Genomic DNA, 21,818 nt, shown 5'->3' on the forward strand with positions numbered 1-21,818 from the left:
TGACTTGCTCCTTCACTTCTGCATCGCCGTGCCGTCATGTTCGCTTTGCGCAATCTTGGCCACTGGAGATCCTGGGGAGTCAGCCGTCTTGCGTCTTGCGGTATGTTTCCCACTTTGCCGTGCTCCTCGAGTTCATCATCCGCACGAGCGAACTCGATCGAGGAGTGACATCAGAAGAAGCAGGCGAATTCCAGTGTGATTCTTGAAGCTCCGATCACCCGGTGCAGGAGTGAGTACATCAGCTTGTTCACGGACGAGCAGACCGGCTAGAAGGCCGAGAGTGATGAGAGTGATGAGAGAGCGAGGGCGAGGGCGAGGGCGAGACAACGTGCTTGCTGACACATATCGCAGTGATGAAATGATAGTCGTTACCTCTATATCAGCATGTCGCTATGCTTATGCTATGTCTATGAATGCTCGGTACTGTCTTACCAGAGCGAAAGAACACATGCCACCAAGGCAAATGCACACATCCCCAATCCTCCGCCAACTCTCGACGCAGCGCCTTTCTCCCCTGTCCGACTCGAGCCTCCACTACCATTCCCACTTCCTGTTCCAGTTCCCGACCCTGATCCAGTCGTTCCTCCAGGAGCAACAAAACTCGCAATGCCCGTCCCAACAGGCTTGCCATCTCCACTCGACGAAACCTCCACAATCTGATCATCCGCCGCATCCACACCAAAGACAGTCTGCGCCAACGAGATCTCATGATTCGTCATGTCATACACCACATACGCCGACCGCAAAAATGTATCACCGAGAATGATGTACTCATTACCCAGCGAGGATGTGATCGTCGGAAGCACCCCAAACACGCAGAGTTCTTGAGCGCCAAAGTTGGCGTACGGCACCACCATTTCGCTCATGGGGACTTTAATCGTGATGTTGGAGAAGACAAAGTCCATCGTCTCGTTCTGATTCGCAACCTCGCAGTCGACGATGTTAATACCATAGCGAGCATCGTAGGTAGCGCCGACTCTGGAGTAAATACGATTTGTAACGTCTTCGGGCAGATACGTCAGACTCGCGCCGGAGTCGAGGTGGACTTCGAGGGGAGAACTGGAGAACGCCTCTTCGTCACCGCTGAGACCTAGGCTGTTCATCTCGATGGTGAATTCCCGGTAGATGCCTCTGTCGGGAATGACGGGCAGAGAGACGAGGTCCCCTTGATATTTAGCCGTGTTGACACCACCGAACAGAATGTCGCCTTCATCGGCATCGATGTTGTTCAGCCAGAGACTGTACGCGAGAGTGTTGATGTAGCCTTCTTTGACCATGCTCACGGGAATATTGTCGTAGAGAGGGCCACCAAAGGAGATTTGGACTTCATTCGTAGGGTAGCCAATTCCCAAGATGCCGTCTTGTGTGGTGGATTCATAGCCAACGCCGAATTGCTGTCCGGGGAGGGAGACGTTGCTATCGGTGAGTCGGACGACGTCTCTGGCATAGTCGCCGTTGGAAGTAGTTTTGTCAACGTAGAGGATCTCGAATAGGCTATTGGCGTATTCGTATGTGGACGAGGCGTTGGCGTCGTATGTGCCGGTCGTGCAAGGGTCCACGGGGAGAGAGCAGAACTCGCTGGTCGGCACGTTCAACCAGAGATCGCTGCTTCCGGTATCGATGTGAACTTCAAAGTCTTGCGGTGGCGTGCCGACTGAGACGTTCATGTAGTAGAGGAAGAGATCGTTCCGTAAAGGTACATCGACGGCGTTGACGCTGTCATTTTGGCGCTTGTGCAGGAATCGCCTTCGATCTCTCTCCACTGGATCGGCGACAGGATGTCGGTATAAATGCTGTTGCACGACCTTGGGAGCACGATCGCTGTCAGGGATTCCAAGTTGTATGGCGTCCGCGCTGAGTAGATAGCCCGCGAGCACAGCCGCTATCGCGAAAAATCCCTGCATCGTGTGAGAATCCCTGCCAGTCTTCCAGGATCCGGGTTCGTCTTAAGTGAATGAATGCATTGATGCAAGGATGTAGTCCATGTATACAACGACGATGGCAATTCTTTGATGGCGGACCCGCCGCAGTCTCATGACGCGCAACAGAGAAGGCATGGCAAAGCTTCACGCCTCTGGCAGGAGCAGTGCCAAGGTACGCCCAGCGGTGGTGGCGAATCAATGTGGTGGAACGATAACGCAGAGTTTTGCATATTTTTGTGCTGGATGATACACAAACAGAACAGGGCGAGAATGAACACATAGCTCATGTTTTTGAACGAGCTTCTCCGCCTGCAACGATGGCTTTTATACAAAAACAACCCGTGATCTGACAAGACCGTCTTCACGACAACGCCTCCAACTCCTCCCTCCTCGCGCGGAACACATCTTGCGCTTCTCTCTCCCTCCGCCCGACAATCGTGACCTCCTCCCTCGCAGCCTCCAGTCTCGCCGCAATGGTAGCCTCTTCACCAGCCAACGCGATCCTTCCAACCTCAGAATCCAATTTCGTCCGTGCGAGAACATCACTCGCCTCAAGGATCTTCGCACGTAGCTTCTTCTGCCGTTCGACGTAGCCTCCATGTAGCTTCGCCAGCTTCTTCTCTAGCACGTTGCCCTTGTCGGACATTTGCGTGATGGAGTCTTGGATGTTGTCGAAACTTTCGATCAGAAGCTGCTCCTCATCGAGTTCGTCCTCGCCGTATCCAGCCAGGCCAGGGAGGATGGTCGATGCATGAACACGTTCCCATTCATTCTCGAAAGCTGTGCCGAAGAGCGCACGATCGGGATGTTGGCCGAGTTCAAGCACGACCTCATTCTGAGCACGCTGCATGAGATCATCGGAGAAGGTGGGTAGTTCTTTGTTCCCAGCGGAGCCTTTGACTTTGCCACCACCAAACTTCTGCGCATCCCGAGCCATCAATGCTGCGGCCTCCTCTGCGATGTTGCGTGCGATGGGGTCAGAGAGCGTCTTTGCCTTGGAGAGCATGGCATCAACGTCGACGGCTTTCGGCCGTGGTAGACCTTTCTGAACGACTTTGGTCTGGCGGCGGAAGTCTGCCTCGGCGGCTGCTCTGGCAATAGCTGCGTTGCGGGCGTCACGCACGGCAGCATCCTCGTCGCTCATCTCCATTGAAGACGACACCTCTGGCTGCTCTTCGGGCATTGCTTCGAGCTCCCACTCGGTTTGCTGGGGTTTCGGCAGGCTGGCGAGCTTCCCTCGTAGAGAGCTGCGGGTCGCTTGCTCATGAAGGCGGATATCTCGAGGCGTCTGTCCGACGAGCTGCATTGTCCCATCCTGGTTGAGGCGGAAGTTGTCGCGCGGTGTGCGGAAAGGCGTTGCACCGACTGCGTTTGCTCCACCGTTCTGCCTGAGAGGAGTTGCCATTGGGTTTGGTGTTGACAATGCTTGCTTGGAGGGTGCAACACCTCCATAGCCTGTTGTCGCTCCGCTCTCTGCCATGGGAGTATTCTCTCCGCCAAGCAGTACAGACTGTGTCGCCGTTCTAGCTCTTGCATCCCTCAGCTCGTTGGCAATCCTGTCTTCTTCTTGCGGTGCTCGAGGTGTGCGAATGGGTGTGGCGCCGACCGTGTTGGAGTAGTTCGAGATCAAGCCACGGGTGGCATCGTTGTCGCTGCTTCCTGCGAGTGAGTGTGCTCTCTCCCCGGACATTCCCATCTTGACGATATCCTCTAATTCGCCTTCGCTGACCTGCGGAGCTGGCAAAACAAGTCCTCTTCGCTTGCTACTCTGCTCAGCTTCGCGAATACGCTGCGCCTGTCCAGCCTTTGCAGCTGCTGCAAATGCCGAGGCCCCCCCGTCTTTCTCATTCTTCCTCCTCTTGTTGTCTTGCTCGCCGTCATCCTGCCCATCTCCTTTTCGCTTGTTGGCCAGCTGCTGCTTTCGTGGGTCGAACATTTCCCGCTCATGCTCGTTCTGTGTCTTCTCATCCTGTGTGTCGTAAAAACCTGGCGCGGGCGCCCGCTCGAAAGGAATATCGGCATTGTAGTCCATCTGGCCCTTCTTCTTCGTGGTGACCTTGATATTGATCCCTGCACTTTTGAGCTCTCTCCGCTTCTGCAAAACAGCCAGTCGTCGAGACTCTTCCAACTGCCGCTCTCTCGCCTTTCGCTTGGCCTTCTTTCCTTGTGTATTCGCCAGACGCGCACGAGCCTCACTCAGCATCTCCTTCTCATCTTCGTCCATGTCAATGGTGTCCGGTCGTGCAGGCTTGCTTTCCGGGTCGGGATCCAGCTCGCCAGGACGCAGCTTGCGTACATCGTCGGCGGAGGGCGCTTGAGTCTCGCCGCCATCAGGTCCAGCCAGACCGAATTCGGCATTCTCTCGAGCTTCGGCTTCGTCCAGCAGTTTCTGGTATCGCTCCAGACATTGAGTCGCCGTGCGGCCCACGATCGGTGCGATTGTCCGCCATTGCGTCGGCATCAGCTTAGCCAGATGCAACAGCTTCTCGTCCTCCTCGCGACTCCATTCGATCTTCCTGATGCCTGGGTCCAGCCATTCCGCCCATCGCGCTTTGCATTGTTTCGCAGTCTTTCGTGCGAGCAGCGATGATACGCGCGCCCATTGGTTGAGACCATATTTGGAGACGGCGGCCTTGAGGATCTCGTCCTCGATGTTCGTCCAGACTCCTCCTTTGACCACGGGCATGTTGACGGCTGGTGTTGCTTGGAGGATACACAATTTCTGGAAATGCTGCAGACTTCGAGATTCAGGCGCACGCGAGTCATGTGCAGTCCAGCAGAAGACCGGAAAGGGACGTTCCACTAGCGTCGATATTTGACAGGCATGTCGAGTTGGTCGAGCTTCTTGCATCACTTCGTCCTCACTCTGCAGTGTCATCATCCACAATGTGAGAACAAAAAGAGGCACACGCTCAATCTCTCCCTTCTGAGTGCCACAGAACTCGTCAAACCCAGGTTTTCGATATCTACAACTGCCTCGACCGTCAGAATATCAAAATGATGAACCGCATCACTCGTTCGACAGCGAGATCACTGCGCAGTCGCCGCTTCAACCCTACGACGACGAATTCAGCATCTCGATGCCTGGCCACAAAGACATCTTCGACCACCGACGAGTCATCAAAGGACGACAAGAAGCTCGAGGAGAACGCCACGAAAGCCGCCACCACTCAGAAGTCAACGCTGACCGTTGCGGAGAGGGATGCCGAGATTCAACGAAAGCTCGCCGGTATCTCTGGGGATGGTGGTGCGTCGGGCGTGGAGTACGAGGATGGAAAGCCAGCTGCGATGAAACGGAGCGTGAAGAACAACATGTTCCGCTTGATTTGATTGGTTTCGTGTGCATCTCAATCAGATCTGCATCGACTGTCAAAGTAATCATCTAAGCCAAACTTGGAACATCGCGGAGCAGCCCGGGCGCTGTTGCAAGTCGACGTTTTTTAATTCCGTTGAGCCAATATCACAGGAGCAGCCATCGTATCAGCAGTCGAACATGCAGCAAGAAACACAGTATTGTTCGAGCAAGCCAGACAGCTCGGTCGCCACCGTTCTGCCATCTTGGCAACATCTCAAGAGCTGGCATTCTCTATCTGGCTGCTGAATGCTCTTTCCGCTTCGATGGCACATCTGACCTCCGTCATTGAGCCAAACTCGACAAGCCAGCATTTCGAACTGACCATTCCGAGCACCGGCAACTTCGCTGTATCCGGAAAGTCCTTGTCGCCGATTCTTTTTTTAATCTCAGCTGCATCTTCAGGTTCTCGCAGCTCAGGCCACGGCTCTTCTCCAACCACCATGTTGTACAGTACCATTCCAAGAGCAAAGATCTCTGTGCTCGCAGTGATCCCAGTGCGTCTCGGAACATCGCCGCCGTCCTTATCGCACTGTCTGTATCGCAGCCGGTATGAAGAGTGCGAAACACTTCCGTCGATTGAAGCTCCGGCCCAGTCCCCGACCTTCAGATTTAACTCTCCATCGAGGAAGAAGTTGATGCTGTGAATGTCCGAATTGTACGCTCCGACAGAATGCGAGAACTCGAGGGCTTTGGCGGCTTGCGAAGCCCAACGGTACAACTGCTCGTCGGTTGGTTGCCAACGTTTCTCTGAGCTTTCCCAGATGTATGCATACAGGTCGCGGTGCTCGGCAAACTCCAGGATCAGACCGTTCGGGATAGTTTCGTGCACGCCATAGTATTTCAGAAGACTGCTGGGCGGATTGTTCGCGGTAAAACGTTCATATGCTGCCTTTTCGGTTGCAAAGAGCTTGTCAATGCCATCCTTGGTGCGACCTTTGTCAAAGGATTTGCAGACTCGTGGCGGGTCGTCTGGTAAACGATATACTGTTGAAGTGTACCCTTGTCGGTCTAACGGGATGTACTTTTCGTCCATTGTTGTAGGTTATACACGGCGACCGATCTTTTGACGGCCATCGGACGTTATCTATGTAGCTATCGCGGCTGAGCTGCTGTTGCCTTGCTGCAGTGCATCGTCACGAGGGTCTCTCTGCAGGATCCAACTGCAATGCATCGAGCGTCCAGACTATTGACCGCGCTTTGCCTATAGGTCTCCGTACGCAAGGCGGAGCGGCCCTCTAGCGTCCGGACCTTAGCGCGTTCTCTCCTCTCTTGTCAGTCTGTCACGAAGATGGCAAAGAAGCGGACATAGCTCACAGTGTGTGCCTCCAGATGAGCGCTGCTGTCCACAGCTTGGCAAAGTCTGCAAAGTACAAAGCAATTCAGGAACACTTGTCCAATTTTCTCCTTCGAAGATGGAGCAAGCAGTTCGGTATGTGGTGGATACTGAGGATGTTGAAGCATGGTTGTTAAGCTGATGATCGCTCAGGCATCGCCGTCAGTGGCGGAGTGGACTCGATGGCTCTTGCTTCCCTGTGTAGCTCCTCTCAAATTGGCTCGCAATTCACTGGCTTCATTGTCGATCATGGTCTGCGCCCCGAAAGCAGCGACGAAGCAGCCAAAGTCGCCGAGGAACTCGAGCGGATGAAGATCAGGGCTCGCATACTCAAGCTGGACTGGTCCAACTACGGACTACCGAAGACACTGACCAATTTTGAGACCGTTGCAAGGACTTTGAGATATCAGGCCTTGGGCAAAGCGTGCTACCAAGAACGCATACCTTCAATGCTCGTTGCTCATCATGCGGACGATCAAGCGGAGACTGTTGCCGTGAGGATTCTGTCTGGGTATACTGGAGCTGGCCTTCGTGGTATCAAAGATGAAGTACGCTTTCCCAATTGTGAAGGCGTGTACGGCGTTGATGGTTCAGGGTGGAGAGACGACACGGAGCCACAGAGACTTTCGACCGAGAAAGGCGACCTGAGGATCATGCGGCCGCTTCTGACATTCTCCAAAGATCAGTTGATCGGTATATGTCGTGCCAACGGTGTGCGCTGGTTCGAAGACAGCACGAACACCGACAAGTCCTTGACAATGCGGAACACAGTGCGGTCTCTTCTGAAGAGTGATCTTCTGCCCACCGCTATTGGGACTCCACGCCTCCTCAAGTGCTCGCTCGCGATGAGAAAGCGGGAGGAGATCATCGAAGAAGCCGTTCAGAAAGTGTTCGATCGCACTCCCATGACTCTGGACCTGTCAATCGGCCACCTCACATTCTCCATCGACAGTCAAGGAGCATCGCATTTTCTGCCTAATGATACTCATCAGAGTGACATCAAAGCACATTTTGTGAGGAGGGTCTTGCGAAACGTCTCTCCACAGACCGAGATCTCTCTTCAAACACTTGATCAGGCTACCGACCTGATGCTGGGCGACCTGACAGAGCGGACGGGAGGAACACAAGAGACGCAAATCGCATCTGTGTCCATTCGACGAGATAATTCCATCGATGAAGGCTCTCGGCGGTTCTCGATACGCCGGCAGAATCCATCTAGTTTGCAGAGGAATACAATCGTGCCGTTCTCATTCCAAGCCGACCTCGAGTCATCGCCTGACAGTCCTGGGTGGTCGGAATGGCTGCTGTGGGATGGCAGATACTGGATTCGTGTCTTCAGGGACAAGGTGAGTGCGGATGAAAGTATCGACGTCAGCTTCCTCACTCCTGAACGACTCGCGATCGCTCGAAAGGGCTTGGATCTCCGACAGCTCACGGAGCTCAGACGACTATTCGGACACGCGAGCCGATGCGGTGCGGAATGGACGATACCGGTGCTCACTCTGCGAAGGGCTGACACAGTTCTGGTGGCTGCACTTCCCACACTCGGATGGCAACATCCTAAGCTCACAGACGAGACCTTCGCCACGGGAAGCTTCACATGCGACATTTCGTACAGAGAAGTTGCTTTTGAAGAGACAGAGACACATCAAATCGTTTCGGACGTTAATCAACTAACTTCATGAGGATCTTGACTCTCCAATGGTCAGGCGGACTCGCAAGGACACCGTCAGACTCGGACCAAGATCTCGGACCTCAGTTCCTTTCCACCTCTTTGCCTCTCTAGGCAGGAATATCCTTCTGCGCGTATGGCATGATTGGAGGCTCGTCCGCAACCTTGGGCTGGTACGCAATAATGGCCAAAGCCGCGATCGGAAGCTGAGCGTATGTGTTGAAGATGTCAGGGAGAGTAATACCAGGAGCCGCAAACTGCGCGCAAGCCTGCTCAGCGTTGACACGAGCAAGCGAGGCAGATCCAGGGTTGGTCAAAGCATCCATGGCGAGGCTGTAGGCGAGAGAGTTGAAGAGGACGCCAGCGTGCTCGTTGTAGAAAGCGCCGCCGGGAAGGACTGGGGTGCAGACGGACTGGAGCTCGACGTTGGTGGCGCCGTTGAGGGAAGCCGAAGCGTTGGGGTCGGCTTGTGGCTGCACAATCTCGTCGAAGATGCTGTAGACGTTGGTGGTGGGGACGTATGTGGAGTCACCGCCGTTGTTGCGGAGAGTGCGGATGAAGGTGGAGTTGTAGTTTTGCTCTGGAAGAACAAGGTCAGTCAATGTGGGAAGTGAGGAAGGAGCATGTCTACTCACGAGCAATGGCTGGAGTGCATCCGGGAGTCTCGAAGCCAGGGCAGAGGAGCTTGGCGAAGACGGTGCCGTGGTAGTCGCTTGAGATGCCGATCTTGTCGTTGACCTTGTCACGGTTGGAGTACCAGTACTTCAACGCCCACTGCCCGGAGACGGAACCAGCGGACCAGGAGAGAGTCGAGACCTGGACACTCATTAGCAGGTCACAGCTTCATCCGGGATGACATGGAACTCACCTTGCGGTTGCCAGAAATGCCCGAGATGTAGTTGACGGCATACGCAACGTACTCTGCCGCAATCTGGATATCACCCAAGACATCATTGGGGATGTTGACGTATACTGGATCAGCAATGGGGCTGTTGGTGAACAGCTTGCCCATATTCGAGGCGAAACTTGGACCCGAGCGAACACCAGTTCCAGGCAAGAAGAGCAGTGGCTGCTTGCGGCCGTAGGTGAAGCCTGGAGGAATGTAGATGGCGGCGCGGAGCTTGGACTCGCTCACGCTGTAGGGAGCATCACGAGGGTCCGCCTTGGGGTAGACTGGGGGGAAAGGTTGGCGGAGGTTGATGTTGTTGGAGCTGCCGGTGAAGAGGTAGGCGTTGATGATGTTGATGTACGTGCCGCCGGCGAAACCTCCGAGAAGGATCTCCGCGCCGGACTTGAAGATGTCGCCGGGGTTGGCATCGGTGATGGTCTTTACGCCTGCGACGGCCTCCTGCATGGAGCTGGGGCTGGACTGAGGCACGATGCGCTCGTAGATGGCTCTGGCTTGGGCCTCATCCGTGGGGTTGCCATTATTGCGGAAGCTCGTGATGACCGAGGTGAGCTGCTCGAGGCTTGTGATGGCATCGGCGCGAGCGGCCAAGTCTGGAGTGGGAGATGCAACAGCGGCAGCGGCCAAGTAGGCGCCCAAGATGGCGCGGAGGTTGAAGTGCATGGTTGGAGATTCGCGCGGGTGGAAGATGGAAGGAGGCGGTCGAGGGCGTTGGTCTCTGAATATGCCGACCGAGGACGGCAGACTTTATAAACGATTCTTTGTAGTTGTTTAGCAGCCGATCTCTTGATCAGCCACATACGCTAAGTATAGCAAGTCATCCTAGCATGGCTGAAAGTACCGACTTCCAATAAATCCAAAGTCGTTCGGTCGGGTCGCAGCAACAGCCGGGGGAGAAGCTTGTAAATTCGGAATTAGTCCACGGCGTACTGCTAAAGTGATCGAACCCGCACACCGCAACGAATGAAAACTGTCTTGTCAGTTGGTTGACTCTGGACCGAGGCATGTTGGCGGGATAGTGCGGTGATCGGCGTGGAGAAGGACCAACAAGGTTGACATGGCTTCAACACCAAGCCTTTTGCAAAGTTGCATTCTGCAGATCGAATGACCTCGTCTTTGATGCAATTGTCATGATGGGCTTGGCTGTCGTTCTCTGGTCTCTGTCATCTTTCACCTCCATCTGTCATGCCTGGGGGCTTCAAGTTGGACCACGGCTTGCATGTGACAAAGTGCAGCCATCCGCAAGACTCCGAGTCGTGCACATATCTGCCATGTGTTTACGATCAAACATGCCATGCGTCCTCCGCGATCTCCAACACAACATATGGCATGAGGTTTATAGAGAGGAGTCTCCACCGTCGATCTCAACTCCAGTCACAAATTCACTCATTGAGGATAGCGCTCAATCGGGAAGGAGGACGTTCGAGATTCGAACTGTTCAAACTCTCTCCGCAATAATGTGTGTTACCCCACACGGAGGATCGACATGAGAGATGTTGCTTTTCTGGGCGCCACCGAGGTCCCGAAAAGAGCTCATTGACAGAGCCTTACTTCATGATCACACTGCGGGTTCAAAGCTCGAGAGGTGGTCTGGTCTGTCGCCAAAAGGAATTAATGCTTCCCGGTCGATCTTTTACGGCGAAGTTTGTCCTGCGAACAGGAGTCGATTCGTTTGATAGAACGAACATGTGGGGTGTGCTTCGGCCATCGTGTTTCATCAAGATTCGAGGAACGCATCCTCACGGCTTGATCCGGGGAGGTGTAAGGAGGAGGCGTTAGTGTTGGAGGGTGCCGAGCACAGTCTATTCAACGCCTTGTGAACCAAGGCTGGCCGTATGCCGTTCGACCAGGCACGGTCCTGTCCTTGTGTGCCGCTAGCTGCACCAAAGTTTCGAGATGTGATGGGCGTGAGCTGGGCGCATCTGGTTCGTTCGCACCGGAGATGCAGTGGCTAGGACTGTCGGTGAGTCGATCGTACAGCGTTCAAACTTGATCGGTGGCAGAAGTCGCTTGCTTCTTGCTTGGAAAGTCTTGAAGATCCTGGATCTATCGATCTATAGACTGCGGCATTATCTTATCAATCAGCAGATCAGGACGACGAGTGTAGATCAGGAGATGGACTGGAGGGTACCGGACTCGACTGTGGTGCTAGCAGTGATGTAATTGCGAACGAAGCTGTCCTGTAACCTCGTAACTTTTACTCAATCACCTCCACGAGCTTCGCGTTCCATTTGCTCTACGTCCTGTATTCCATTTGGACGTCTTAAAGTTAGACACATCTCACCGTGCCCTCTCGATCAAAACACCCGTCCCTTAACCTGCTTCCTCTCCCTCGCATCAATTCCCCGCCACATCATCACAGCCGGGAATCCCAGCACCGTGATCGCCGTCGCCGTAATAAGCATATACCTCTGCGCATTCCCATACGCAATCTGAATCGCAACTCTCGTCGGATCGCCAACAGGATAACTGAGCTGAGTCTCCAGACTAGCCCCAATGGCCGTCGCGTTGGCCAACGTCTCTGCTGGGAGGTGCTTGGCGAGATCGGCGTAGAAGGTTCCCGTCCAGACGGCGCTGGCGATGGTGTTGCCGATGGCTCCGCCGATGGCGTTGAAGACGGCGAGGAGGGCGAGTACGATGGCGATGTATTGGTGGGTCGTGGCGGCCATGGCGATGACTTGCTGGCCGATGACGAGGGTGCCGCCGCCGAAGGCGATGAAGATTTGGCACTGGGTGGGAAGTGTCAGCGGTGGTCTGAGCATCAGGGTTGAGATGGGAGATGTTTACCATGACAATGTATCCAATGTTAACCTCCGGCTGACGAAAGACGATCATTAACGCGACACCCAGCAGCGTCATGGGCATGCCGAAGAAGAGACACTGCCACTTTGAGTCGCCGTAGTACCGCACGATCAAGCCCGCGACGAAAGACCACGAACAAGATCCCATGCTGTAGATATTCTGAACGTAGCCCGAGCGGGCGAGGTCCAAGGCGGGCACGACTTGGAGGAAAGAGCTGAAGAAGGAGTTCCAGATGTAGAATTCTACGAAGAGAATGGCGGCGAGGAAGCAGGCTCCGAGGATGGTGCGGTCGCGGAGGAGGTGGAAGGGGATGATCTGGTGATGGTCAGCGAGGTTCGAGATACGGGATCGAAGGTTGTCGGGACGTACCTGCACTGGCGCAAACTTCCACTCGTACAGCGCAAATGCGAGGATGATGAACAGCCCGACGATGATCATCGACAAGACAAGCGGCGACGTCCACTGTTCCCTGAGGGTAGCACCCTGATAAGAGTAAATGTTGAACGGGAGGAGGAAGATGGCAAAGCCAGCTACGAGTAGAAGCAATCCGAGAACATCAAACTCGATGGCGTAGTATTTGACGGACTGCCAGACGCTTCGTCCTGCACTTTGTGCCGGAACGAGACCCATTCCGATCGCTTTGCGCTGATACCACAGCAACAGGAGGATGAGAGGGGTGTTGAGAACCGGATGGAGAATGGAGAAGATACCGAATGCCCATCTCCAGCCTGCGCCGTCCAGCATGGCTTGCGCAAAGAAGCCGGAGACGAAGGTCGTGATAAGGTATGGCGAGGCGATGTAGGCGAGAATCAAGCCACGGTTCTTGAGTTGGGATGTGTCGGCGAGGAGGACGCCGAGGATGTAGTTGCGACAATTGCCGCTGCGATATGGGGTCAATGCACCGGAGCAATCGCGATTCGTGATGGTGAATGCTCACCCAGTCTGACTAAACACCTCCGCAGCCGCATACATCTCCACACTATCGGTAGCAGCCATCATGATCGAGCCGACCGTCATGAGAATCACCGACATGACCAGCCCTTCCGGCCGGCCCCATATGTCGATGATTTTTGCCATTGGCAGTCTCGCAAGGCCGGAGACAAGTGATGCGACGACTCCAGTCAGAGCTGTGAGACCATGAAGCTGGAACTCGCTGGTCACGTAGGGAGTCAAAGCCCAGCCCGTGGGACCTTCGAGGGCGTCGATGAAGTAGATGATCCAGACGCTGCGTGAAGGATCCCGTCAGTCTTTCCATCAACATATCAGAATGTAACATCAACATACAGAACATATGTGGCATAAAGCGCCCATCGTGGCCATACTTGTGCTACACCCTCCATCTTCTGAATGCCGCGCTGCATGTCCTTGTGCACAATCTCATCGTCGCGATCGCTGTCTTCCGATGCGACAGCACGGATGTCTGTCGAGTGTGCGCCATCCGAGTGGCTCTTCTCTTGCAACGACGAGATGCGTGTAGCTTCTGGGGAGTCGTTTCTTGGTCCAGCGTCCGGCTTCTTGAAACGGTGGAGGATGTCCATGGCGATTGGACGACCGCTCTGTAGAAGATTGGAGAGTCGGAAAGATGACGAAACCGTCGACCACGGGGCAGCAGCAGTACAGCAGTAAAGAGATGTAGTCAGGAGAAATGAAAAGATCTGATAAGATTGATAACGATGAGGAGCTAAAAAGTACTTGTACCGGGTGAATCCTTGCCCTGGAGGGGCGTGGCGTGCGTGGGAGTGGGGTCTTGCTCCCCATGGGTGACTTGGCGAGAAGGATGAAGGTGGGCCGACAAGTTGGGAGCGAGAGGAAATCTCGTGGGAGGATTTTGGTTGCAGGAAGTTCGCTTCGAGCGTGAAGATCGACGTCCGAGTTCATCCGACTTTACAGGCTTCCTAGGCGCAATTCCTTCGATCCAGTTCGCCCGGTTCTTGGTCATATCCTGCGAGCAGAATCCAGGACTGCAAACGAAGTATTCAGCAATACCAGCATCCGCCTAAGACTTGGCGGCCCAGCAATCAGATGAACGAGATGGTGCCGGAAGCCGGGTATTCAGGTGCTTCGACCCACAAAGCACGAGCTCCAAGCCCTGCAGCTGCTGCAGAAGTCGCGACTGTGACGAATCCTGACATATCGGCGAACAGCACAGGGCTTGAGCAGAAATTCGAGCAGATCGGACGTCGCAGGAGGCACCTTGGGATCGTCTCCGATGGCGGCAGCGCTTGTCGAGATGAATCCTTTGGCGATAAATGCAGGTCTCCTTGGCTTGAACGATGATGCCGACCAGGCTCAGCGAGTATGTCGCTACAATGTCGCTCGGCGGGTTGGAATAATCTGCTTCCACATCAACAAGAGATCCACATCGTCTATATACCCGACTGTACAGAGTGTATCCCTATATCCTCATTCAAATCGTCAGTCATCTGGTGTATAAATCATCTCACTTCCTCTTCCCTCGTCCCGGACTGGACTGCATCAAATTCTCCAGCAGTTCCCTCGCATTGCGATCTTGCCGGTCAAAGTAACCATTATAGAAAGCCGGGAGGACACGTCTCGAATCTGTTGCGCAACATACTCGTCAGCAAATAAATCCCTCCACCAACAGCACAAGACCACAGTGAACTTACTAGCATGGTCCTCCGCAAACTCCAACCCCTCCGCCCCCTTCCTCTTCGCCTCCGCCACCGCCTCCTCCAACAACGCACTCCCCACCCCTTTCCCGCGATACTTCAACCTCACCGTCCACGCCCTGATCAGTCCCCTCCAAGCCTTCTTCCTCTTCTGCCGACTCTCACCACTCACCCACTCAATGACAACCGCAGCAATGACCTCCTCTCCAAATTTCGTGACCAACACATCGCTATCCCCGACCCAATCCCAATTAATCTCCTCCGCTGCGAAAAGATATCCCTGCGTCGCGAACCGAGCACCCGCCATACCGGCCATGATGAGTCCGATGACCGTCATGCCGAGGATGTAGTAGTCGTGATGATACCTCCTCCACACGTACCTCCCGGCGAAGGAGAGGATGGCGATCATCACCGCGAGGTTTGCCGGGTTGTAGAGTAATGTTTGATTCGCGAGTTGTCGTTGTTGCGCCACGCTGTCCGCGACGAGTTTCAGTCCTTCTGTTCGCTCGGCGTCGTCGGTTGTGAGGTAGGAGGTCAGTTCGGGGACGCCGTCGAGAGGGTCGTGAGGAGGGTGATGGTGGTCATCGTGGTCGTCGGAGGTGGGGTCGTGGTCGTCCATTGAGAGGGCGGGGAAGGAGAGCGGTGATGGCGGTGGGAGCGAGGTGGTGGAGCCGCGCATGGACGGGGGAGTGGAGAGCGGGCTTGGTGGTGGGGAGGCGTGGAGTCGGAGATTGGTTCGGAGGGAAGCGAAGAATGCTGTGGAGGGAGAGGGCGTGCATTAGTTGATGTGGACTTGTATGAGATAGAGTGGATTCAGAAAGCCATGTCATGCATGCTCCCGCCGTGCATCATTCCGGAACTGATCTTCAACGAGGATATCTCACACATACCAGCAGAAGTCTTGAACGCGGGAATAGTTCTAGCCTTGCTCACAGGTGTCCGTGCATGCTGCTCTTGAAGTCGCTGTCGCTGGAGTTGCACCCTCGTAGGTTCAGGCGTCGGCGCAATCTTCAGCGGAGTGGTAAAGCTGAGCGAAGTCGTAACAGGAATGGACGACGAGAGTTGCTGAAAGACGGACGAAGAGGTCGTCGTCGAAGAAGAAGAGGTGTTGCGGGAGTGAGCGGAATTGGCCAGACCGACGTCGAGATCGAAATATGGCTTGGAGTGGAGGCGGGTGTGGGTGTGGGTGTGGCCTCGCATCCTGGCCGCCCGTGGGATGGGGGGTGTCTCGGTCGTATATATATTTGAGATTTGAAGGTGAATGGCACTAATATTGATGAGGCGCGCTGCGCTGTGTCTCTCTTTCCACTCGAGGCAAGCGGCCGGAATCGGTGCGACGATTATTTAGCTTTGGGACCGCCAACGACGTCGCATGGCGGATTTGTTTGGTCTCTCCAGAGGGCAGAAGGCGAGGCGAGTCCAGAGCAAGAGCGAGAGAATTACAAGCAGCCGAATGGAATGGGAGAATGGGCGACAACGTGCGGATTTGACTGGCGAAGAAGAGAAGAAGGAGAAGACGTTAAGCGGAGGATTCCCTCGGGCGGCGACGGGCAGAGAAAGAAGCAGTGGAAGCGGTTCTAGAACATCGCCTCTGAAAAGGTTGTTCAGGTGGCTGTTGCGTCGTTGAGAGTCTCAGCGGAATCGATTTTGATCGTTGGTCCAGATCGAACTCTAGCCATATAGAAGAATGCTCTCAAGAGGAGGGACGACAGCGATACAACAAGCTGACCGAAAAGCTCCATCGCTATCAGCACGACTTATCTATCTTCTCTGCTTACACCCAAAGTACCTACCTTACCTACCTGCACAGCCCTCATCAGAAGAGAGAGAGAAGCTCTGCCAATCCCTTCATTCCACGCCGCCTTATCGCGTACTCTTCCCTTCTGCACGATTGGCATACATGTACTGTACTTCGTATGCGCCCGGGAACAAGCAAAACCTTGTAGCCGACCTTGACCCAAGCCAGTCAATAATGATCCCGGCAGCACATCAGCGTCAATCATTCGGCAGTGAAGTGTAGGGGTGCGTATGCCGGTGACGTTGCCCTTCATGGAGGGGTCTGTCTCGTCAAGACCTTCTTCTTGATTGCTTCTTACTCGAAGTGACTTTTCTGATGAAACCGTTCCTCGTCGTCGTTAGCCGCTCAATGAAGAGCATGATTCATCACGCACGTCGTGGCTTGTTCTTCAAGCTACCTTAGTCAACAGCTTCAACAAGTAGCACCAAGCCTTGCGGCGAAGCAGCTATAGCTAAGATGTCAGCAAGCCTTATCGCGTTCTTCTGATCATGTGCGTTTCACGAGAAGAGGAAGACGTCGGAGGCATGCTGACAGACTTCACGGCGAAGCAGCTATAGCTAAGATGTCAGCAAGCTGCTGAGCCTTATCGCGGTCTTCCGATCATGTGCCTCTCAGAGCATGGTTCGAGGTGATAAGGCGGACGTTGGAGGCATATTGGAAGACCTCTCGGTAAACATATGCGAGACGTTCAAACGTCACCTCGCTGCTTTTTGCATTCATGGCTGGGACGGTATGATCTGCTCTGCTCTGCTCTCTGCTCTGCCATGTAAAGGGTGCTTCAATGCTCCCAGTGACGACCTCAATCCGACAGCATTTTATCTTCGAGGAGAGCGCTTATGCCCTTCCTCCACCCATCTTTCAAATTACACTCCCGTGCCCACCGCGCACGAGAATTGGTTCTATGAGGCATTACTCGGCTGCAGTGTATGCGTATGGTTCGGCGCCTTGATCACCACGCCATTCTCCTCCTGCCGACACACCAAACTGTTCTGCACCCACGAATCCGCCAAAATCTCATCCATGTCCGCTCGCTTCTTGGGGTCCAGCTCGAGCATCCGTCCGATGATATGTCGAGTCTCTCTCGGAAGCAATCTGAGCAACCTAATCGGACCCTTGATCGTGGGCTGATTCTCGGGCGGTATTGAAGGGTTCGTCGCCTTCTTCTCATCGTTCCCATTGTGATCTCCGTCGTTGCTGGCATTCCGTGATGGAGGCGCGGTCCTCGCGTTCGCAACAGATCTACGATGCGAGTCAAGAACCTTGTCCTGATCCGGGTCAGGGGTGGCGACGAAGAGGCGGTATGAATTATCTGAGAGTCGAGGTGCCTTCCAGGGAAAGCGACGGAGTGTCATGCAGCAGAACATGATTGCGATCGACCAGATGTCGGTCGGCCGGGGATCATACTTTGAGTGATCGTACACTTCCGGGGCAAGGTATGGATCAGATCCGACAACGCCTGAAATATGGTTAGCCAAAGCATTCAAGTATCATGACACTCCTCCACTCACCAGTCGCCAAAACGACCTCATTCTCAAAGGGATATCTGAACACCACCGCACTTCCAAAGTCAATCAACTTCATGATCCCCTGATCGTTGATCACCACATTGTCAAGCTTGAGATCTCGATGTGCCAAACCCATGCTGTGAAGATATAGCACGCCGCTCAACACTTGCAGCGTCGCGCAGGTGACCTCTTCCCTCCCCATCTTGCCCGTCATGACTGTCGCAAACAAGTCAAACGGCGCAAACTCCATCACTTCGAACCATCTGCCCTTCTCGTGCACTATATCGATCGTTTCGATGACGTTGCCGTGATGGAGGGTGGAGCCGATGCAAAACTCGGCCGTCACCTTCTTGTTGTATTCTCGTTCGCTCTCGTATGCGTGTCGGTCACGGAATTGCTTGACTGCGAAGACGGTGCCATCTCCACTCCTCTTCATGAGACGAACAGAGCCACCTGCACCGGATCCCAACATTTTGCCAAACTTTCCATACTTCGATGCCAGACCATGGTCATCGGCGAATGGCACGACCGGTGCATTTCCAGTCGTGGGTCTCGAAGCCGGTGGTGTTCTTGTCCCATTTGGCGAATTCGCTCTTGATCTTGCCTTGTCCTTCTCCTTGTGTTTGTGGTCTCCGCCTCCCAATCCCTTGAAGAAGCGCTTGAGGTTGGACTTTGAACCGTGATTCCCTTGTGCTTTCTCATTGATTGTGCTTGAGCTGTCGCTGTGATCATTCTTGTGTCCGCCAAAGAACACGCTGGAGCGTTTATTCTCCTCGGTGCTGTGATCATTCTTTTGTCCGCCAAAGAAAATGCTGGAGCGTTTATTCTCCTCCGTGCTGTGATCATTCTTGTATCCGCCGAAGAAACCGCTAGAGCGCTTCTCCTCATTCCTCATGATCGGCAATCCACTCGGCGTCTGCTTGGGCAGACCAGGCATGGGCGGCAGGCTTGGCCCGCTTCCAGAAGTCGTGAAGCCAATCGCTGGATCGCGGTTACCAAATCGAAAGCGTGATTCGGAGGTCTCCGAGGTTTGTGCAACGGAAGTACGCTTGCGAGAGCTGTCCGAGCTCGGAGTGTATGATCTGGGTGTGCCGGGGGCAGTGCTGCTGGGTGTATCGCTGGGGCTGATGTCCTTGGACGGCGGCTGCGAGTCGTTGGACGGTCCCACAGAATTCGACGGTTGCTGCTTTGGGTGTGAGGATACTGGTTCCGCGCGCTGTGGTGATGTTGATCTCTGAGGGGTCATAACATCAGTGGGTGGACGGACCGCCGGAGCGGATGTGACGGTCTTGCCGGCATCTCGCGAATGGGTGGCAGCGGGTGTGAGTGGTGGAGAGTGCACGGTGGATCCAGGAGGTGAGTGCTTGGGCGAGTTGTGATCCGAGCCCGCTTGCATTCGTTGAATACGCTGCGGCGTTGCGGATCCAGAAGGGACCTGCGAAAGAAAGATACACTGTCAGCGACTCGTTTCGAGCAGGCCAAAAACATGGCGGCTTCGTGCTGTTTGGCGGGATGAAACAATGACGGCACGTACACGTGAAACTGGTTGCGAGCCAGGCAGCGAGAGTGGCTCAAAAGCGTGGTGCTGCATGCGCGAGGCTTGGATGTTGTTCTGTAGGGTATCGCGCAGTTGTTGCAGCTCTTTCTGGGCATCGGGGTTGAGATCATCCTCTCGACGACGATCACGGTCGCCCAATCCCGCGGCGATCTCTTGCTCCTTGCCCGTGGCCGGCACGAAAGCCTTCTTAATGGCGTCCATGTTTTGCAACAGCGGTCAATAGCCGAGCCAGGTGGATTTTCAGGGATGATGTTGGTAGAAGTTCGCGACGCCCGCGGTACCTCCGACGTGGCTTGTCCAGTGAATGGAGGGGTGATGTGCCCTATCGATACGACGCGCGTGGGAGGGCTATCGAGTAGTAGGTACGTCAGTCAGGACCGTTCCGTGGAGGTGAAAATCCGGTCGTCTCCGTGCAGGCGATTGGCGGCCAGTGTAATGAGGGAACGATGCAGCAATGTCCACGAGACGAGGGCTGGTTCAATCGGCGCGGTAACCGGCAATGGCAATGGCTTGAATGCTCGGGTAGGGTGGTCCTGGTTATCGCGGGCGGAGATGAGGCGGAGAGGGCCTGCGGTGGTGGAAGGATGTCGGTGTTGTCGATGGAGGTGGTGGTGGGAGAATTCGAAGCCGAGATTGATGAGAGAGGGCCGTCGGTTCGCAGAGCAGACTCGGCGATGATGATGCTGATGTGAGTCGACCTCGGAGGGGCAGAACCGTCAATTAGTCAGGCGGAAGCGTGGTCGGTGGTCGGTGGCTTGGGAGATGATCGGCCGTGCAGCCGGATCAACGACTTTTTGGTGGGAGTGAGAGAGTCTTGTTCATCAAGAGGGAACAGGAACAGGAACGGGAATGTCGTTGTTGATGTTGAGATGGTCAAAGAGTACAGAAGCAGAGGATACGAAGAGACAGCGACTACGGAGCGAGGGAGTGAGTAAGCAGAGTGGACTCTAGTTCTACCCGAAGGACAAGCATCTTCTTCTGCGATTGATTTCTCTGTTTTTCTTGTGAACAAAACCTTCACCCTTCCTTCAGTCTTTTGGTGCACTGGTGGGGCTGTCAGTCCGAGTCAATCAACAGCGACGGAACAGCCCTCCCGGCCATTTCTCGGCCTTAAGACGCCCCGACTGCCGCAATCGGCAACCGCACATTAGAACATATTTATCGCCTCATTTCCTGTCCGTTTCGACGCAATATAGTTAGCGTAATAGATACACCTCCGGTCCATAAACGGCGTAAACTTACCTTATTTAACACTTAACCTCGTGTAGCAATCCGGTGCGGTAATCTAGCAATACCTCTAACTACGCTAGTCGGACGACTAACTAGCTCGTTAGTGTCAGAGGCTGGTGCCTGAGGCTGCATCGGCTGTGCCGATGCCTAGGCCAACGCCCAACGGACGAACGCCGGTTCAGAAATCCACTAGGCCGAATCGGGAACAAGCTTCCTTTCGGCCGACTGGAAGGCCACGTATACGCCAAGCGACGCTACGCGCACACACAGCTTATACTCGACGTTCCGTTGTTCTAGATAGATCTTCTTTTCGGTAGCTTTAGAATTTCATACATTCGGATCTGGACCTTTGTGCGCAACTTCGGTTCAGACCCTTATAGTTAGCGCTATAATAGGAATAGTAGATGTTATTGCCGCTATAGCCGGAAGGTTATATATATTCGTATCGTTTACGCGTTACGTTAGCGTTCTCGTACACCCTTACTAATACTAATACTACTACTACTATATGCTCGTAATATAGTTAGTTCGGCCCTTAAGCGACTTACTATAGCGACTCGTCGTTATAAGGGCAGCGGACGACACTACTATTACCCCCCTCGGTCTACTACGGCGACGTCCTTATCGGTAATACGTTTACCGGCTCGAGCCCTTTAGAGCGGCGTTAGTAATAGTAGTAATACTACGCCTTCGAGTAGTAGTACGCCTTCGAGTAGTAGCGCGCCTTCGAATAATAGCGGTAATAGTAAGGATATCGCTACGAGCCGCCGCGTTTCGAGTAGCTACGGCCGAGCTATTATAAACACTATTAAGTCTAGTATATAGCATTACGCTATAAGGAGCATAATAGCGTTATAATACTAGTAGGGCCTACTATTCGTATAGACTTAAGTCTATTACTATAGCCTCTTACTTACTAGCCTCTCGCTTACCGGCTAGTCGTAGAGCTAGCCGTAGAGTTAGTTATAGTACCGGTTAAAGGAAGCTCGGCTAAGCTAGTAGTACTTATATCGGATAATTCTTAGGTAACTATAACGCCGGATCCGAGGTAGAAGAAGGAGGTAGAGGTAATAGATGCGACTAATCCTAATAAGGAAGATAATAGC

At 54.2% G+C, this 21,818-nt stretch overlaps 8 protein-coding genes across 8 annotated transcripts; 1 reads left to right on the forward strand and 7 right to left on the reverse strand.

Annotated features, from left to right (window-relative positions):
• Positions 1-135: 135 nt before the first annotated feature.
• MYCGRDRAFT_110888 (uncharacterized protein) lies at positions 136-1,994 on the reverse strand (the record flags this gene model as incomplete). Its single annotated transcript, XM_003849527.1, has 2 exons — positions 136-374; positions 539-1,994. 2 exons carry the CDS (start codon positions 1,902-1,904, stop codon positions 136-138), a joined length of 1,605 nt encoding a protein of 534 aa, XP_003849575.1.
• A 289-nt stretch (positions 1,995-2,283) lies between these two features.
• On the reverse strand, positions 2,284-4,608 carry MYCGRDRAFT_75916 (uncharacterized protein; the record flags this gene model as incomplete). The annotated part of the gene is made up of 1 exon (XM_003849526.1): positions 2,284-4,608. One exon carries the CDS (start codon positions 4,606-4,608, stop codon positions 2,284-2,286), a length of 2,325 nt encoding a protein of 774 aa, XP_003849574.1.
• Positions 4,609-5,096: 488 nt separating this feature from the next.
• Positions 5,097-5,252, forward strand: MYCGRDRAFT_19642 (uncharacterized protein; the record flags this gene model as incomplete). The annotated part of the gene is made up of 1 exon (XM_003849489.2): positions 5,097-5,252. A coding segment is annotated over one exon (156 nt), but the record flags the coding sequence as incomplete, so codon positions are not given.
• Positions 5,253-5,536: 284 nt separating this feature from the next.
• Positions 5,537-6,010, reverse strand: MYCGRDRAFT_18768 (uncharacterized protein; the record flags this gene model as incomplete). The annotated part of the gene is made up of 1 exon (XM_003849525.1): positions 5,537-6,010. A coding segment is annotated over one exon (474 nt), but the record flags the coding sequence as incomplete, so codon positions are not given.
• Positions 6,011-7,939: 1,929 nt separating this feature from the next.
• MYCGRDRAFT_62743 (uncharacterized protein) lies at positions 7,940-9,639 on the reverse strand (the record flags this gene model as incomplete). The annotated part of the gene is made up of 3 exons (XM_003849524.1): positions 7,940-8,862; positions 8,918-9,098; positions 9,151-9,639. The coding sequence occupies 3 exons, from the start codon at positions 9,634-9,636 to the stop codon at positions 8,393-8,395; spliced, it is 1,137 nt and encodes a 378-aa protein (XP_003849572.1).
• Positions 9,640-11,486: 1,847 nt separating this feature from the next.
• MYCGRDRAFT_219735 (putative major facilitator superfamily transporter) lies at positions 11,487-13,602 on the reverse strand (the record flags this gene model as incomplete). Its single annotated transcript, XM_003849523.2, has 5 exons — positions 11,487-11,918; positions 11,977-12,306; positions 12,361-12,871; positions 12,929-13,216; positions 13,279-13,602. The coding sequence occupies 5 exons, from the start codon at positions 13,527-13,529 to the stop codon at positions 11,487-11,489; spliced, it is 1,812 nt and encodes a 603-aa protein (XP_003849571.1).
• An 829-nt stretch (positions 13,603-14,431) lies between these two features.
• MYCGRDRAFT_75924 (uncharacterized protein) lies at positions 14,432-16,321 on the reverse strand (the record flags this gene model as incomplete). Its single annotated transcript, XM_003849522.1, has 3 exons — positions 14,432-14,550; positions 14,619-15,377; positions 15,512-16,321. The coding sequence occupies 3 exons, from the start codon at positions 15,819-15,821 to the stop codon at positions 14,432-14,434; spliced, it is 1,188 nt and encodes a 395-aa protein (XP_003849570.1).
• Positions 16,322-17,318: 997 nt separating this feature from the next.
• Positions 17,319-19,683, reverse strand: NPR1 (NPR1 nitrogen permease reactivator protein from HOG pathway; the record flags this gene model as incomplete). The annotated part of the gene is made up of 3 exons (XM_003849521.1): positions 17,319-17,875; positions 17,928-19,359; positions 19,468-19,683. The coding sequence occupies 3 exons, from the start codon at positions 19,681-19,683 to the stop codon at positions 17,319-17,321; spliced, it is 2,205 nt and encodes a 734-aa protein (XP_003849569.1).
• Positions 19,684-21,818: the final 2,135 nt, after the last annotated feature.

This window comes from Zymoseptoria tritici, chromosome 9 (assembly GCF_000219625.1).
Source record: "Zymoseptoria tritici IPO323 chromosome 9, whole genome shotgun sequence".
In the NCBI taxonomy this organism is placed as follows: domain Eukaryota; kingdom Fungi; phylum Ascomycota; class Dothideomycetes; order Mycosphaerellales; family Mycosphaerellaceae; genus Zymoseptoria; species Zymoseptoria tritici.